At 38.6% G+C, this 17,770-nt stretch overlaps 1 protein-coding gene across 2 annotated transcripts in view; it reads left to right on the top strand.

The window, feature by feature from the left end:
• LOC107752535 (breast cancer type 2 susceptibility protein homolog) overlaps positions 1 to 9,377 on the top strand; it is an 11,633-nt gene extending 2,256 nt beyond the window's left edge. The window contains exons 7-23 of one of the 2 annotated variants that reach the window (XM_016568542.1): positions 851 to 962; positions 1,216 to 1,268; positions 1,400 to 1,481; positions 1,608 to 2,297; positions 2,380 to 4,652; positions 4,764 to 6,186; positions 6,280 to 6,381; positions 6,493 to 6,562; positions 6,653 to 7,020; positions 7,188 to 7,378; positions 7,500 to 7,687; positions 7,829 to 7,999; positions 8,086 to 8,440; positions 8,523 to 8,678; positions 8,785 to 8,932; positions 9,044 to 9,146; positions 9,291 to 9,377. In XM_016568542.1, coding sequence (XP_016424028.1) covers positions 851 to 962; positions 1,216 to 1,268; positions 1,400 to 1,481; positions 1,608 to 2,297; positions 2,380 to 4,652; positions 4,764 to 6,186; positions 6,280 to 6,381; positions 6,493 to 6,562; positions 6,653 to 7,020; positions 7,188 to 7,378; positions 7,500 to 7,687; positions 7,829 to 7,999; positions 8,086 to 8,440; positions 8,523 to 8,678; positions 8,785 to 8,932; positions 9,044 to 9,146; positions 9,291 to 9,300 — 6,495 coding nt within the window. In that variant the 3' untranslated portion in view covers positions 9,301 to 9,377. Of the gene's footprint in view, positions 1 to 850; positions 963 to 1,215; positions 1,269 to 1,399; positions 1,482 to 1,607; positions 2,298 to 2,379; positions 6,187 to 6,279; positions 6,382 to 6,492; positions 6,563 to 6,652; positions 7,021 to 7,187; positions 7,379 to 7,499; positions 7,688 to 7,828; positions 8,000 to 8,085; positions 8,441 to 8,522; positions 8,679 to 8,784; positions 8,933 to 9,043; positions 9,147 to 9,290 lie in introns of both variants that reach the window. The other variant, XM_016568537.1, reaches the window with a different exon arrangement.
• The last annotated feature ends 8,393 nt before the right edge of the window (positions 9,378 to 17,770 follow it).

The following is a 17,770-nucleotide window of genomic DNA, read 5'->3' as shown; positions in this document are numbered from 1 at the left end:
TAAATGTTCTGTAAAAACAACAGCAGCTTTCAGCCTGTCACCATGATGCAAACATGAAATATCAGACATACAGTAGTAGTTCTTTACAGGTTTTTTATTCGATTGCGCTGCTTTTCCATTGTTTTTTCTGTGTAAACATGGATGTGTTTGACTGTTTCACTCGAGTCTCTTGCAGTGTCTCATGCATGAAACGCCATTCTAAAAACACTGCGCTCAAGTTAAAAGACGTTCACTCCCATCTTCTTGCATGTTTTACCTATTCCACTGCCTGCGTCGCATCTTTGTCAACACAAAAGCACATTCTGTGTGAATGGCGCTTAGCACTATATTTATGGTCCTTCACAGAGCGGTTAATCATGTGCACCGACATGCGGTTGGATCGTTCTTTTCTCTTTACTGTTATCACATATCATATTGTCAAAGTGTCTAATTCTAACATTTGGTAATATTTATATTCAAAATCGCGATTCATCGATTTCTAAAAAATAAAATCGTGGCAAAACATTAAATTCGAATTAATCGATAAAATCTGGAAAATCGCCCAACCCTAGGTCATATCATTTTTATTTTATTAATGCATGCTGTTGGTCTTGTTTTTTGCATAATTCATTCATGGCATGCATGTTTGTCCAAACAAGTGCATTGTCTTCTCAGCAAAATGTTAATTTTTTTTATTTTGGCTAATGTCAGTCTTAAGCAATAAAGCCCTCTTATTTTTGAACCTCTTCAACCATCCTGTTTCAGGATCATGTCACATTCCAAAAGTAAAGTTGGTTGTAAACACTTTTTCACATTAAGTTCAGATGGCGTTCTAGACATTAATCATAATGCTGAGTTTGTTCTGTTACAGGCACGTTCAGCAAAACAGATATCTGAGAGCCTTGGGGCACAAATCAACCCTGACCTATCCTGGACCAGTTCCTTTAACACACCATCCTCTTTGACTCCCACTGTGATGTTGCGTATGTATGAAAATTAAAGTCTTGTCTCTTTAGATGAATTTAGTAGAGGAGAATGTAAAATGAAATGTGCTAGGAAAAAAAAACCAATGAAAAATATAAATGTCGAATACAAGTCAGAGTGTTAAAGTCATTAAAAAATAAATGTTATTAATCCGTTGTATCTTGAATCCTTTGAATTGCATGTGTTGCAATTCCCCTGGTCTCCTGATCAGAAATGAGCTATTCAGCAAGAGTTATTCTTATTTCTCTCTAGCCAAAACAGAGGAACGCGCTCTATCAAGTGGCCTCAAAGACAAGGAAGCAATTGTAAGTGCAAATCTAAATTTCTGTATCTATAATGTCAAGAATTTTGGATTATGATGCCTGAAATGCTAAGAGCCTGTTTTTACCAACATGTAATTAATGGTGATGCTTGTTCTTACTTTTATACACACTAGTTTGTGCGGAAACTCTTCCCGTCTCTTTCGAAAGGCTCTGCAAGCAATGCAACATTGAGCGATACAACACTAAAACAAGATGGTGAGTGTGACACCGTATATTTGAAACTATACAGAAAATAAACAAAATGGTTAATTTGAAATGCATATACATATCATTAACTCCAAGATAATTCTGATTATTCTGATCTTTTCTCTTCAATGATAGCCAAAAGTGAGACTATTCAGGCTGATGAACTGGGAGAAAAGCCTGTTTGCTCTCCAAGTACATCTCTTGATACAAGTGGTCTGTGGAAGCAGAAGGTTCCCAATGCTATAGAGGATGGGGATGTCCGCAGCACAGTGCAGAATGTTCTTGATGGTGCTGAGGATGTGTTGTCAATATTCTTCAGCAACAGCACTTCAACTCTGCGAAGAATCAAAACCAAAGAGAGGATCAGAAGGAGAATAACCGATTCCCCAAAGGATGTCAAATCAGTTGTTCTAACTTCAGAACCAGAAGAGAAATTAATGGATGATGTAGAAACAAAAAGCCCAAGCAAAAATAAAGATAGCCTTCAATGGACCCCACTAAGTTTATCAGAATCCATTCTTAATGGAGACTGTCCGGACTCGTCTTTGATAAACAATCACAACACTGTAGCATCCAGTGAAACGAATGGTGATACTGTTTTCAACTGCATTGCAGAAAGTAGCCAAACTTTTTCACAGAGTGTAAGACTCGAGTCTTATCCAGAAGGAGCTCAGCGTCAGAAGTCTTTGTTAGACAAATCGCCTGCTTTCATGCTTTCTAGAAAGCCCAGAAAGTTTGTGTATCAAGTGCCAAGTTCAGATCTGTCAAAGACAGTAACTGGACACAAAGAAACTCAACCAGTATGTTTGGATCAAATGCCCAAAGGTAAGGTGTTCAATGTATTACATTTTCTTATAAATATATTGTGTGCGTATTTTGAACAACATTGTTGCTCTGCATTTTACAGAAAATCCCTCAGTTGAAGAGGAGTCTAGTGACCTTAATGAATCCACAGTCGCCAGTGAAAATGCAGTCGATTATCATACACAGCCACAAGACGTCAAACAGTTATCTGCAGAAATCCATGATCTTGATCTTGGATTGGATACGACACAGCTTTCCAAGGCATTTGCAGAGGATTTCACACAAGAAATAATGCCAGGAGCACGGCTTGATGTGACCGTACAGTGTGACCAAAATGGCCAAGTGCAACATAAAGCAGAACTTGAGGAGAAGAACAAAGATGGTAGTCACAAGGACATTTCTAATTTAGCAGACATATCTGTGACCACTCCAAACAAGTCAACAGTCACGCTTACAACTTTTGAAATCAGTCACGACAGTGGTTGCCCCACCACCTTTTCCGATTTGGATGGTACAACAGCCTTGTGCGCAGACATCAAAGAGTTTTTTCCTTCTTTTAAAACGGCAAACAACAAGGACATTTCCATACAGGATGAGGCTATAATGAAGGCCAAAGCATCATTAGATGAAGCTGCAGGGGATATTTTGATCAACACCTTAAATGGAACTAGTCCAAAACATTATCAGACGATAGAAACATTGTGCAAATCCGTTTCAGGAAGCACTAATCCAAATAGATCACCCACAGGACAGTCCATCTTCTCTCACCATGCATCAAGAGTGTGTGTTAGTGATGCTCCAAAGAGGGACAGTCCAAAGAGTTTGAAAATTAATATTTCAAACTGCTCTTCACTGCAGTCAAATGAATCCGATTATAAAACCGGTTCAAAGAGGAATATTACAGTTTCAAATGTTGGCTTTCAAACAGAGACTCTTTTGAAAGAGAAATTGGGGAGAGGTTCAGACTCATCAAAGTGCATTCATCAAAATGTGGATTTCAAAAGAAGTGCTGAAAGACAGACTGTGTTCGACATTAGCAGCACACACAAATCCACCGTAGTGAACTCCAGCCGTGATGGTGATGAGGAGAATGGCACTTTGACAGCATCTCAAAAGGCTGATGTTACAGAATTGTGCAATCTTTTGGAAGAAGCAAATAGTCAACATGAATTTACCCAGTTCAAACCGACAAATCCTGGCTCAGACAACCACACTACAGAGAAAGAGTGGGATCCCGATGTACTCAGTGGAATTGACTTTGATGATAGTTTTAGCTGTGATGTTGTGAAAGGAAAGCATCCCGTCAAGACAGACACTTTTTCAGTAAATGGTTCTAATCGCATTCAAATTGAAGATGCTGCCAAATTACCATGCACCATGTCAAAGAAAACACAAAATGCAATGGTGCCTTTGTCAGTGGCTGAAGACAGTTCTTTAGTTGATATGAAGAGTGTACCGTCTTATTTCAGTGATAATACTCCAGTCAATTGTTTTGGTTTTAAAACAGCTAAAGGGACAGCTATAAGCGTCTCAGAAAAGAGTTTAAACCACGCAAGGCACGTTTTTGAAGAGGACGATCAAAAAGCCATATTTAATAGGGAAGTCGAGGTGGATGTTGGATTAATAAAGCCAGAGCATGCTGAAACAGAGCCTTCAGTCAATACTTCTGACAATATGAACACAGAAAATAAAACCTATGTTCAGACTAAACAAGATGGAAATTTCAGCTGTGGAGATGTAAATAGAGCTTGTAAAGAGATAAATAAGCAACTGGCAGGAAATGAAGGAACAGAGCAGAATTGTTTAGGTGAAAACACAGATGTTGTTTGTGTTCACTCCAGTAGTCATTTTGGATTTAGTACAGCTAGTGGAGCAAAGCTGAAAGTGTCTGAAAAGGCTCTTTTGCAAGCAAGAAGACTTCTTAATGATGTTGACAGCTTAGAGGAGTCGCAAACTCACAAACTCGTTTTCCATGCTTCTGGAAAACATGATACCTCTATGTCAACAACTAGCCTTAAGAAAACAAAAGCAGTTTCTTGGAGTAATACCTCTATGAAAATAAGTCAGCCACACTTAGTAACTGAAATATCTGATGGTGTGGATAATCCTTCCTTCAACAGTGTGAAGGTCTTTCAAGAACAGAAATCTAGCAGTGATCCTAAAGAAGTTCTTGCAAAGATTTTTTCCTCAGAAACTTTATCGCCTCAGTCAGAGGAAGGCTATGGCTTTCAGACTGCCAGTGGGAAAGGAGTTTCCATTTCAGCATTGGCCCTTAAGAAGGCAAAGGCCATATTTAAAGACTGTGATGAAAATATTGACTTGGAATCTGCAAAAATGGAGGAAACGAATGGCAAACTGGATGTTGAACTCAAACAAGTAAATCTATTTACTGCAAATTGTAAAAGCATGATATTTTCAAATGGGTCTCTCATGGAAGCCAACGCTGTTCTCAGAGACTCTGACCTGACTGATGACCTCTCGTTGCAGCCCTCTTCAGTCCAGCAACCCCCTCAGGAAGAAGTATGTGAGGAGAAAGACCTTCAAAGTGAATTTTCTAAACATCCTTCTGAGTTGCTTCCTCTTTACGGCAGCTGTGCTTTCGGTACTGCCAGTGGTAGGAAGGTGTCCGTCTCAGCTGGAGCACTACAGACAGCTAAGGATCTGTTGTCGGAATCTGTTGATAGTTTCTCATGTGCTGATGGATCTCTAAAGACAAAGCAGGTGCTTGATATCCAAATGGATACTAGCTCTATAAGAAAACACAAAGGATTCTCTACAGCAGGAGGGAAGATGGTGGCTATCTCTGTTGCTGGGCTGCAAAAGGCAAATAATCTCTTTAGAGATTGTGAAGAGGAGAGTTTATCATCTGAAGATCTTCAGCACCAATGTTTCGGTGATCTCTCAAAAAAGCCACTGACTAAGGTACGGGCGGCATTTGCAGGCTGCAGTGATGTCTCCTTCAGCCATGAGCATGAGATTGGGAATTCTTCAGGAAAAAACATAGGATTCTCTACAGCTGGTGGAAAGAAGGTGACTTGCTCTGCTACTGCCCTGCAAAGGGCAAAGAGTCTTTTTAAAGATTGTGAAGAGGAGAGTTTTGTTTCTGGGAGTCTTCAGCATCAAGGCTGTAAAGGTTTTAGCACTGCCAGTGGCAAAGAAGTTACTATCTCTGAAAAGGCACTGAGTGAGGTTAGAGCGGCATTTGCAGGTTATGATGACACTTCCTTGCGTCATGGACCTGAAAATTCTTCAGGAAACAACATGGGATTCTCTACAGCAGGAGGGAAGAATGTGGCTGTCTCTATTACTGCACTTCAGAGGGCCGGGAGTCTTTTTAAAGATTGTGAAGAGGAAAATTTATCATCTAAGGAAGTCTTACCTCAAACTAAGAGTTCTGATAACAGTGAGGACATAGTAGATGGAAACCTAAAGTTTGAACAAATAAACAAGAACAATTATGGTTTCAGCACTGCGAGTGGTAAAGGTGTGTGTGTATCAAAAGTTGCCCTTGAGGAAGCTTCTAAATTATTCAGAGATTGTAATGCCCAAGTTACTGTCACTGATAGCCAGCTGCTACAGGGTGATTCCTCAAAATGCCGTCCTCAACATAAAGACAGACTAACCGAAAGCACTCTACACCCTTTGCCATCTAAAGCAACTCAGAATGAACCTGCACAACTAGACTTGCACTCTTTGAATTTTAACAGTTGCACAGATACCCAGCAGAAGTACTTTGAGCAGGAAGCAATGGCTTGCACTAAAGCTTTACTGGCAGATGATGACCTGAATGAATCAGCCAGTTTGGCAATGACAGAGGACAAAAAAATTCCATCTGTTCATGATCTACAGGCACAGGGATCTTTTGCCCAGAACAGAAGGAAGCGTCCATTTGATGCCAGAAATGTAGCAGGTACAGCCTACAAAATGTTTCGTGTTATGAGTCACCTTGTATGAATGAATTTTTTTTTTTAACTCGTTGTATATAATACTTTGTTCTGTTTAGATTCAGGTCAGCCTTCTTTGAAAAGACGACTTCTCTCAGAGTTTGACCAAACGTTAGATGCAAAGACCTCAGGCCTCACACCACTGAAAACCTGTCCAAACGGTTAGATCTTTTATTTATAAATAATGAAAAAAATAAATACTTTTGGATTTTAATTTATTGTGAGGTGCTATGTTTAACCTGTGTATCTTTTACATTTAATCCCTGTTGTAGGAACTCTAAGAGACAGGCGTGTCTTCAGTTATAATGTCCACCTCAAGCCGAATGTCACTGGTCCAGATTGGTAGGTTGTTTTACTGTTTTAATAGTTAACTCTTTACCATTTAATATCACAAGACATCTTTAATTCTTACAAGTTCTTTTAAATATGCAGGCATCCTGTGGACCAAAAGTCAAATAACCTCGAGCGACCATGTTCAACTGTATCTGTCCAAAACAGACACAACTCAGACCATAAAGGAGGGGTGTTTGTGCCCCCTTTTCAAAAGGGTATGAAGACTGGGACATCAAACTGTCAAGATGTCTCTAAAGTGTCCACTGGTTTTATACCACCTTTCAAGAAGGAAAACAAAGAAACAACTGAGCATAGAAATCAAATAGACCAAAATATGACTTCTACATCACATAGTGATAGTGTTGCACAATACTGTGATAGGAAGAGTCTACTTGAGGGTTCTAAACCTAAACCAACCAATTCAGTGGAAAGCATACCTTTGAAAATCATGGACGCTGAAGAGAAAGGTAGCTGTTTACTCTTTTCTAATTTTGTATTTTAAATATACATTGTCTCATAGTATTGGGATTGTGCCAATTTGTACAGTCGCGTATACAAAAGATATAGAGATGAAAATGAATGATTCTGTGAATACGACAATGAATCCTAATTCTTTTTTTTGGGATGTTAATAGACCCAGAGGCATGCCGAGAGACCTTGAACCTAGCCAGGGATATGCAAGACATGAGACTCAGAAAGAAGAAAAAACAGTCTATTCGTCCTCTACCTGGCAGCCTTTACCTTGCTAAGACTTCTGATGTCCCCAGGACAGGTCTGAGAGATGCTGTGGGACGCAAATGTCCTGGTCAATACACACAGGAGGAGGTACATTTTGATAACTTTTTAAATACCTAATTATTCCACTGTTTTAAGTCACTGCAAGACTATACTTTGGAGGAGGTACATTTCAGTTACTATAATTTTTTTCTATCTTTTTCCATCTCAGCTGTATCAGCATGGTGTACATCACAATGTCTTACAAATAACAAGTGAGAATGCTGAATCATTCAGATTTGACTGTAATGACTTCTTCAAACATGAGCTCCTCATGGAGTCTGGTGGTCTCCAGCTGGCAGATGGAGGCTGGTTGGTTCCAGACAATAAGGGTACTGTGGGCAAAGATGAATTTTATAGGTAAACATATGGTGTATATTTTAACACTATTAATATAAATAGCATGTAGATCTACAAGTACATCTACATGCTAAAATCTTGCGAAACAACATGGAATTAGTTTCATGGAGTTAGTTTAGGTAATGTACGTTTTTTTGGCAGAGCATTGTGTGACACCCCTGGTGTTGATCCCAAATTGATCAGTGACGCCTGGGTATTCAACCATTACCGATGGATTGTATGGAAACGGGCCTCCATGGAAATAACTTTTCCAGATTTGATGGGTAGCCTGTGTTTGACTCCAGAGCAAGTACTTCTGCAGCTAAAATTCAGGTATTGAATCTTACTAAAGCTCATACTTTTTCACCCAAAATTTTTCAAACACAACTCTTAACCATTTGGTATTTGCACTTGATCAGATATGATGTAGAGGTGGACCACAGTCAGAGATCTGCACTCAGGAGGATCATGGAGAGGGACGACACTCCAGCTAAGACATTAGTGCTCTGTGTATGTGGTGTTGCTCAAACTTGTCAAAATCCTGAAAAGCCAGTGAAAGATGACAAAACTCCTAATGCAAAGATGGAGTCCTGTGTGGTCTGGCTCACAGATGGCTGGTACTCCATCAAAGGCTTGTTAGACCCTCCGCTCTCTGCCATGCTAAACAAGGGCCGTCTCCGAATCGGTGATAAGATTGTGAGCAGTGGAGCCGAGTTGGTTGGTTCCCAAGAAGCCTGTCCTCCACTGGAAGCTCCTGAATCTCTGATGCTAAAGGTGAAGTTAGAGTTCAACTAAGATGATCCATGGCTGCTAAATCCTGCAAGACTTGATTTTATATGTCATTTTTGAATTTCAGATTTCAGCCAACAGCACAAGACGAGCTCGGTGGGACACTAAATTGGGGTACCACCGTGACCCTCGGCCTATTAGCCTCCCACTATCATCACTGTTCACTGCTGGAGGTGTTGTGAGCTGTGTGAACATTGTGGTGTTGAGAAGTTACCCCACTCAGGTCTGCTCTACTTCAACTGCTATGAATGAGACGCTTTGATGTGTAAAAGCTGAGTGTATAATTTTGCTTTTGTACCAAACAAATGACTGGGTTTGTCATCAAACAGTGGATGGAGAAGAAGCCCAATGGTGTCTTTATATTTCGCAACGATCGTGCAGAAGATCGAGAGGCCAGAAAACACAGCAACTCCAAGCACAAATCCATGGATCTTCTTATTTCCAAAATACAGACCCAATTCGAAAAAGAAATGGAAGGTAGGGTTTTTACTTGTTTTTTTATTTCATTTACATTAAATTTTTTAGAGGTTTGTATGCAAGCATATAAGGATCACAAGGATTGATAAGTATTTTTCCTCCACGTATAAGGTAAAAAGAAAGCCAAAGTAGGACATTTAGTCGACATGAGATTGAAGCTCTGCAGGATGGGGAAGAGTTGTATGAGGCAGTGGAGAGGGATCCTGCTGTTGAGGTAAATTTTTGTCGATATTTTTTGCTTATTTTCACCAATTGGTAGTAAACACAAAGAAAGTAGTAGTCAATAAATCAGCACTGTGTCAATATAACCTTTTAATAAAAATAAAAAATGTTTTAACTTGATGTACTTTTCACATAGGCCCATCTAAGTGCGAGACAGATGGATGCAGTGCATAAGTACAGATGCTGTTTGGAGGAAGAGAGGCAGGCAGAGCTTCAGGAGCGTGTGCAGAAGGTTGTAATGGAAGCCCAGATGGCCAAGGGTGGGTGTCCTAATCGAGATGTCACTCCTGTTTGGAAGCTCAGCATTACTGACGTCAATGAGCTGCAGAGCAACTGTGGTGAGCCAAGTGGATATCATCTTTACTATTTGTTTAGGTGTTGAAGGAGCCAATTTAACCTGTTTTGGCTGGGTACTATTTCATTTCCTAGTTTACACCCTGAATATCTGGCGCCCATCGCAAGACTTGTATGGCTTGCTAAGAGAGGGCCACAGATATAGGGCTTATCACCTGGCCACATCAGAAGGGAAGAAACGCTCAGGCATTGCTCACATTCAGCTCACTGCCACCAAGAAAACATTCTTCCAGGAAGTTGAGGTAAACTAAATGTTTAGCAACTTTGCTCCCACCACAGACTGATTACTTCCCTGTTTTCATTAAAAGCATATGGAATTTTCTTACATATAATGTGATTGAGCCAGGTGTCTCCAGAATGGTTGCATCAGCATTTCCGTGCTCGAAAATGCGTACGCTTCAGAGAACTTCAAAACCCTCAATTCAGCTCACCTTGTGGGGAGGTGGACATTGTGGGATGTATTGTCTCCATCGAGGGTAAACAAGGTAAATTTAATTAATTCCCCAATGAGTCTACCACTTAGTTTCCTCAATCCTTTATATCTTCAAACGCATTGTGACTGTTTGCATGTCTTCTCAGGCCATCCCCCATTACTGCATCTTGTGGATGAGAACTTTGACCTGGTCTCTGTGAGAACCTACAGTAGTCTGGAGCAGGTAGCTGTAGATGAGCTGGTAAAGCTGCGAGCACTGGTCGCTCTTAGTAATCTTCAGATGAGACCGCTCTCTGGGCCTGTGCCAAGCCTTTATGCAGGAGAACAAGCAGTATTCTCCGTAAACCCCAAAGAATCCCATCTGCAAGAAGCTATGACCTGTCTGAAGACTTTTGTCCAGGTTAATGAATCAGCTTTTAAACTTTTGTTTTTAAGTACTAGCAAAGAGTGATTCCTCATGTCTTTTGTTGTTGCTTATTAGACTTATGTTCATTGTTTACACAGACTTGTGAGCGTTTTTTCAGCATTGCGGAGGAGAAGGTCTCAGATGTGGTTCCTTCAGGTGTCTTGGGTTCTTTTCAGTCTCCAACTCCTGTTGTGCAGTCTAATCCAAAAATGAATGGCAGAGTTAGTATGAGTTTTCTTTTTATGTGGTGAAAGATTGGTTTTATTATTGGTGCTTGTTACAGCATGCGTCACTGTAATTATTAACTCCAACTGTTTGTTCTATACACATGAAAGCACCTATATCTTCAGAAATTGTAAAAAAATGTAGCTGTAACTCTTATTGTGTCAGTTACTAATTGTATACAGCTGTTCACATAACACTACAATTTTAATCAATTTGATCACTTTTATTGTTAAAAAGTAATTTTTATAATAATAATAGTGATTGTTAATTGTTAACATTTATTCAATTACATGCAAATATACACAACCAGTCAGTAAGATTTTTTAAAAGAAATTAGTACTTTTATTCATCATGAATTAAACTTACTAATCAGTTAATAATGTTACTAAAGGTTTATATTTCAAATAAATGCTGTTCTTTTGAAATTTGTTTGTCAAAAGATTCTGAAAAAAATTAAGCAGCACACCTGTTTTCAAATAAGACCTTAATGGTATTAATTGACTTTATTGATCTGTTTAGTTTTATTTCATATTTATGTATGTTTACTAGAAACAATACCAATGTATTGTTCCTTGTGTTGAAATTCCCAGGTTACCCCACAGCAGAAAAGCAGTGTTTTCTCGCCTTTCACTCCACTGAATAGGAGAGCTCCTGCATCTGCATGTAACAGCGAGGGAAAAGATCCCAAAAGTTTGAAAAGAAGACGCGGTTTTGATTACCTGTCACGTATCCCGTCCCCTCCACCCCTCACTCCTCTGAAAACTACAGCTTCTCCTTGCATTAACAGGACCTTCAATCCCCCACGGAGATCTGTGACTCCCAAACCTCTACAGAACGAGTCACCTCGAGCCTCATGTCCCCCACCGGGAGAGGAGAAGTGGGTGCATGATGAAGAGCTGGCGATGATAGACACCCAGGCGTTACTGGAAGGCTGATGGGAAAAGTGAGACTCTCCTGGTGAAACACTAAATGTGAGTTGAAACACAAGAATGAATTCCAGCATTCGAGGCATTAAGAACTATGGGTAATGAAAGCACTATTTCTACTGTTGGCAGGAAATGCAAATGACACTGCTGTCTTTGCTTTCTAGTTGCCTGGTTTACTGTGGTTCTCTGATGGTAAATAACATGAAAGAGATGCACCTTTTTACAACTACTGTAATCATTTTTAAACTTCTTTCTTGTTATACGTGATTGTACTACTATAAGTACGGAAGCAAGCAATGTTCAGGGAAAAAAGTGTAAAGTATATGTAAAAAGTATATGTAAAAAATGTTTATATATTTAAATTTTTATTAAAAGATGGAAAGTAATTTTGTGCAGGGGTGATAGATATCACAATCTGTTTTCGAAATGTTTCTATTAATTAACAGCAGGTGGCGCCTTAACACTTGCCTTTGACTTGCAGCGAACAGTTCAACTCTGTAGGAAGATTGTGAAATCCTATCTGCCATTTTCATATTAAATCTGAAGAAATGAGAATGGAACAAGTAATATGAATATATTGCTTAATAACCACCAAATATTGGCAGCAAAGAAAGCAATGGGCATTACAAACACACTTCTGACATCTCTCTGGCAAACTCACTGTCAAGCTTATTTAACAGACCGCAAAGGCAGACAAAGGGATTTCTTCTCTTCCAAACAGAACATTGTCATGTTTAATAATCTGTGATCAGAATATTACAATTCCAGGCATTTACCCTAGAGAAAATATAGAATGTGGCTGCTTGCTCTTGAGATCAGTTTTAAGGATTTTTGAAATTTAGAAGCCACCCCATAATCTATTCGCTCGTCAAGGAATGCTTCAGAAAACCACAGATATGCCAGATTTGCAGTTAGCTGCCATCAGTGGCTTTCCTCCACAGTGTTCAGTTTTTCAACTATCATCTATCATTGAGAATGTGCTGACTCAGCACACATCCAGCTCTATTTTAAGATCTCTGGCCCACAATGATAAAGATAGCTGACACTCCTGTTGTGTAGCACAGAGACATTAAAGATGATATCTGTTAGTGGTTGACGGAGAATAGCATTATCGTGGCCAGAAATGTTTCCATGAGCCCAGCTCTGAAAATACTTGTGGTACAATGAATTCTAAAGTCTAGAGAATTTTTTCGCCACCTTTTTTACATACTAAACAGTCCTGATATACACTGCCATTCAAATGTTTGCGGTTGAAAAGATTATTATTATTTTTTTATGTTTTTGAAAGAAGTGTCTGATAAAGTTGCATTTATTTGATCAAAAATATAGTATCAGTAATATTATAAAATATTATTACAATTGAAAAATATAATTATTTTTCTATTTGAAAAGATTTGAATTTTTTTTTTTTTTAAATGTGATTTTATTCCTGATATGGCAAAGCTAAATTTTCAGCAGCCATTACTCCAGTCTTAACAGTTGTGCTGCTTAATGTTTTTGTGAAACAGATTTTTTTGTTTGTAAAAATGTCTTTACTGTCATTTTTGATCAAATGAATACATCCTTGCTAAAGAAAAGCGCAAAAAAAAGAAAACAAAACAGTTGGATTTTGGAGTCTGGGAGTAGTTAAAATAGTGTGTGTTTTGTTTTTTTATTTATTTTTTGCTGCATGAGACCATAGGGTTAAAATCTGTTTGGCATTTGTCATGTTTTCCCACATTTAGGTTTGTCTTTCCATGTGAGAGTCATTATTTTTGTGAATTGCCTCTAGAGGCCTGATGGACTGCTTTCAGGCAGCTGCTCAGAATTTCGTTTTCTCTAGTGCAGCCTTTTGAATTATTGCATATATGTCTATATTTCCTGTCACTTCAGAATATTTTTCTGTTGTAATTTTTATGTGTTTTCTAGCAATAAGGTAATGAGTATTATTACTTTATAGGTTTTTATCACGCTAAATCTTAACATTCTTCAGAAAACTTATCTTTCTGAGTAATGCATCAGCCAGCCATTTGTTCCACCCAGAATCAAACCTGCAGTCTTTGTGTTTGTAGTCTTGATCTTAACCCATTATGCTATCAGGGCCCCAAAATCTTTGACTGTCAGTACATTTGTACTTTCTGACAGAGTACATAAAGCAGGGCTTACAACATAAAACCTAAGGCTGTCTTCATCCGCTCTGAGCTGCCCTAATCCAGCCTCTTAGGCTGATTCTGGCTGCCCTCTCCCTTGACTCTGCTGAATGAGACCTGATGGAGAGGTGGAAAGAGATGAATGAAAGAACCTAAAGGGGGACGGTGACGGGGAGTGGACATTTGATAGTCCCATATCCTCTTTGCAACCCCACCAGACTGAATGAATTAAGGGTCCCGATTAGCTGTAGCATTGGAGAGACAGATACAAGAGCTGTGATTTAGACTAGACTGTATCTAATAACAACTCATTCAAGAACTGTAGTCTGGGCAGAATTTTAGCAGCAGCTGTAAAACACCAAAGCACCAAGAAATTCATCCCTTTCATTGACTCCTTTGAGTAGGTTCTTTTTAGTGAATCAAATCCATTCCGCTTGGGATATTAAAATGTAATTTAAGTAGTGGGGAATAAGTTTATAACCATTCCACACTTGATGAACTCAGAAAATTATTGGATTTTATTTATTTATTTGTTTGTTTTTTGCAACCGTTACAGAATTGCGACTGAATCTTAAAAGTGTTATAAAACATACCAGTTCCTTTTTACATTAATAGTTCTATCTCATGCAGCCATACTAAAAATGTAGTTTCTTTCTATTTATTAATCAGCATGGCATCACTACTTCTGAATTTACAGTGCAATTGACTCCTTTGAGTAGGTTCTTTTTAGTGAATCAGAAACATGCATTGCAACCGGTGTAGTCCGGTTCTCAAATGTTTGACTCTTATAAGCCATTCTTTTTAGTGATTCAAAAAACACACGATTAATTGATTTCATCATAAACTTTTAAAAATAAAGGCTCCAAAAGGGAATGGAAGAACCATTTTTGGTTTCTCAAAGAACCTTTCAGTGAGTTTCTTGCACCATATATTCTAAAGCACCCCACACAGCTACTGAATCTGAATCAAATGACTCCTTTGAGCAGGTTCTTTTAGTGAATCAAAAACACACAATCTAACTGTTTGATCATATGTGACCCTGGACCACAAAACTAATCATAAGTAGCACAGTTATATTTGTAGCAATAGCCAACAATACATTGTACGGGTCAAAATTATCGATTTTTCTTTTATGCCTAAAATCATTAGGATATTAAGTAAAGGTAATGTTCCATGAAGATATTTTGTAAATTTCAAATACGTAAATATAAATGTAAATATATCAAAACTTAATTTTTGATTAGTAATATGCATTGCTACGAACTTCATTTGGACAACTTTAAAGGCGATTTTCTCAATATTTCGAATTTTATTATTTTTTTTGCACCCTCAGATTCCAGATTTTCAAATGGTTGTATCTCATCCAAATATTGTCCTATCCTAACAAACCATACATCAATGGAAAGCTTATTTATTTTAAAAAAAATTTACCCTTACGGCTGGTTTTGTGGTCCAGGGTCACATATGACAATATGTAATTAAAAATACTCATCCGTTTTGTCAGTAGTATTTCAAGAAATATTACTTGTTTTTATTAAGTACATTTTTTGTTCATGCGGTATTGTTGTTAAATATATAGCACACTTTTGTGTGATATATATAAAAATTATTTTAAATGTTGGCTATATATTATTATAGAAGTATCATCATTTGGCTTTGGAATTGCATTTCCTTTTTTTTTTTTAAAAGAACTAAGAATTCTTAATGATTTTCTTAATCAATCCCATCCAGTGAGGCTGTTTTCTTTCTATTCATTCAGATTCCTTGCTTTAAGCCTTGTGATTGGCATTTGCTCAAGCACTTCAAGATCTTCCTGTTCCGTACCTTTGACTCTTTGAACTTTTGCTCTCAAATCATCCTTTCACTCCTCCTCTTTTTATTTAATTTCCATCTCTTCCTCCATAACCCTCCGCTGCACCTCTCCCGCCCCTCTTCCAGCAGATTTGCAGTGGAAATGAGCTTCACAGGCTGTTGACCTTGTAGACCCACCACCTGAGGTCTGGACCAGCGGAGCTCACAGAGTGACCCTCGACTTCACCCAGCTGTAAATCTTTTTACGCTCACTTTTTTCAACTTTAATCTCATGAACATGCACAGGGAAAGGAGGATGTGCAATTTTGTTCAGGATTAGGAGTTTGGGATTTTGTGGCTGGGTTAGTTTAACTATCACAGTTTATTTTCCATCCCGAACGAGAGTCCCATTTGATTTGCTTACGAGGAAGCAGAGTATCGATGGTCCATACAGCTAGTGGAGAAAATGATTTGGAGATGCTAGAAGTCATAAAACGTGAAAATTAAACAGCAGTTAAGTGAAGTGTCTCATTCCCTGGGCATCATTAATTTTTCCGTCAAAACCATTTAGAGCAGATTGTCCTTGTAAATAAATACTGTACCACTTTAATGGAACTCAATCTTGGCATGTTCTCCTGACCTCAACGCCTCCTTTGTTTCCAAAACCTTTTCATTCTACACTCTTAAAAATCAAGGAACCCCAGTTCTTTAAAGAACCATTTTTTTCTTGTGTGAAGAACATTTTAAATATCTAAAGAACCTTTTGTGGAATGAAAAGGTTCCATGGATATTAAAGGCTCTTCATAGGTGACGGAATGAACGGCGCAGACGCGCGTTTCGTTTGCTAGTTTGCCGTTTAAGCACGCGCAACGCTCGCGGTTGTCATCTGTAGTAGTTAAATTGTATTTTTGCCATTTAATATTCACATACACTAGTCCATATCGCGGTTTGATTGAAGTGTACTGAATTGCATTTGATTTATTCAATATTTGACGAATTCCGTGACATTGCTCGTTACACAGTAAACTTTTGCGTTGTGTAGACAATTGCATAGTGAAAATTACCCCAACGCACCCCCTAGTGTCCAACCTACTCTAATACTATTATAACCTGTTTAAATATGAACAAGGGATTTATAACATTAAAGAAATCCTTTATTTATAACATGTACATGAAAAATCTAAAAGATTAGACACAACTATGGGACACGGTCGTGCAGCAGCGAGCAACAGTGAAAGGAACCTCAAGGTTGTAAATGTGTGAAATTGTATAGGGCCCCATTCCTGTATTTTGCCTGGGGCCCCCAAATCACTAAATCCGCCCCTGCATAGAACCATAGATGCCAATAAATAATCTTCATATGAGTGTAGACTCCAAAGAACCCTGGCTTTTATTGATCACTTGAAACTATTTGTAGTCACAATAACAAATGTTAAATGTTTTTTTTTCTGTCGATGAAGTGGAAAAATATTGCTGGATGACCTTTTGGCTCATCCTTGCTTCAGTTCTGCTGACAATTTCTTCTCTTTAATACTTCCCATATGTTTTCTGTCACTAATTATATTAGCTTAAGCATTTGTCGTGATTCTTATGTGGCCTTGTTTTTATGTAGAGCTAATGAAGTCATCGAGATGTACAATCAGAGTTTAATCAGTTCGAGGCTTCTCAGGATTAAAAAAAAGGTGGCGGAGAGGTTGAGGGAATTGTGGGATGAAGTCTCAGCTGCTTAGAAACAGCATGAGATCTCATGACGTACATCAGCATGACATATTTGTGGAAGAAGGGGTGAAATATCATACTGGAAGAGAAACTCTGTGACTAGACTAACAGTTCCGGCCTCAAGCTGCTTATTCCATCCAGCACTAATTGTGTTACTTCTTATACACCTTGAGATCTTCTGCTTTTCTCTTCGGGCAAAAAAATAGAATCCTATATGAAAGCCTAAACGCCTTCCTATATGAAAATAAATTTTGCCCCACAATTTAAAATCACTTCTGTGGTTTATGGTTTCTGTGTAACAGATGGTGATTTGCTTGTATTGTTTTACCCTCTCCAGTCAGTGTCTTGGATGCCCACACACCTTTCTTGCGGTGGGTGATCTCATATCTTCCACAGTAAATACTCAAGCTGTGAGTAATTCTGCCAAGCATCATGTCCTGCTTCTGGCAGTTGTGCCTCATTAGAACCTGGTACCAGAGTACTCAGGCCTCCCAGAGGGCCCTGGAGGTGTTTTCTTAAGCCCTACACCAGAGGAAACCGCGTGGCCTGCACAGCCTTTTCCGGCCTGTAAATGCTGCATTTATTTTCGAAACTCTCTTCTGAAAATATCTCCTCTAAAACAAGATGCCATGC

The sequence above is a fragment of the Sinocyclocheilus rhinocerous genome, unplaced genomic scaffold (assembly GCF_001515625.1).
Source record: "Sinocyclocheilus rhinocerous isolate Xijiao unplaced genomic scaffold, SAMN03320098_v1.1 scaffold1965, whole genome shotgun sequence".
NCBI classification, from domain to species: domain Eukaryota; kingdom Metazoa; phylum Chordata; class Actinopteri; order Cypriniformes; family Cyprinidae; genus Sinocyclocheilus; species Sinocyclocheilus rhinocerous.
The sequence above is the reverse complement of the archived record's forward strand: the minus strand, read 5'-3'. Positions and strand labels throughout refer to the sequence as shown.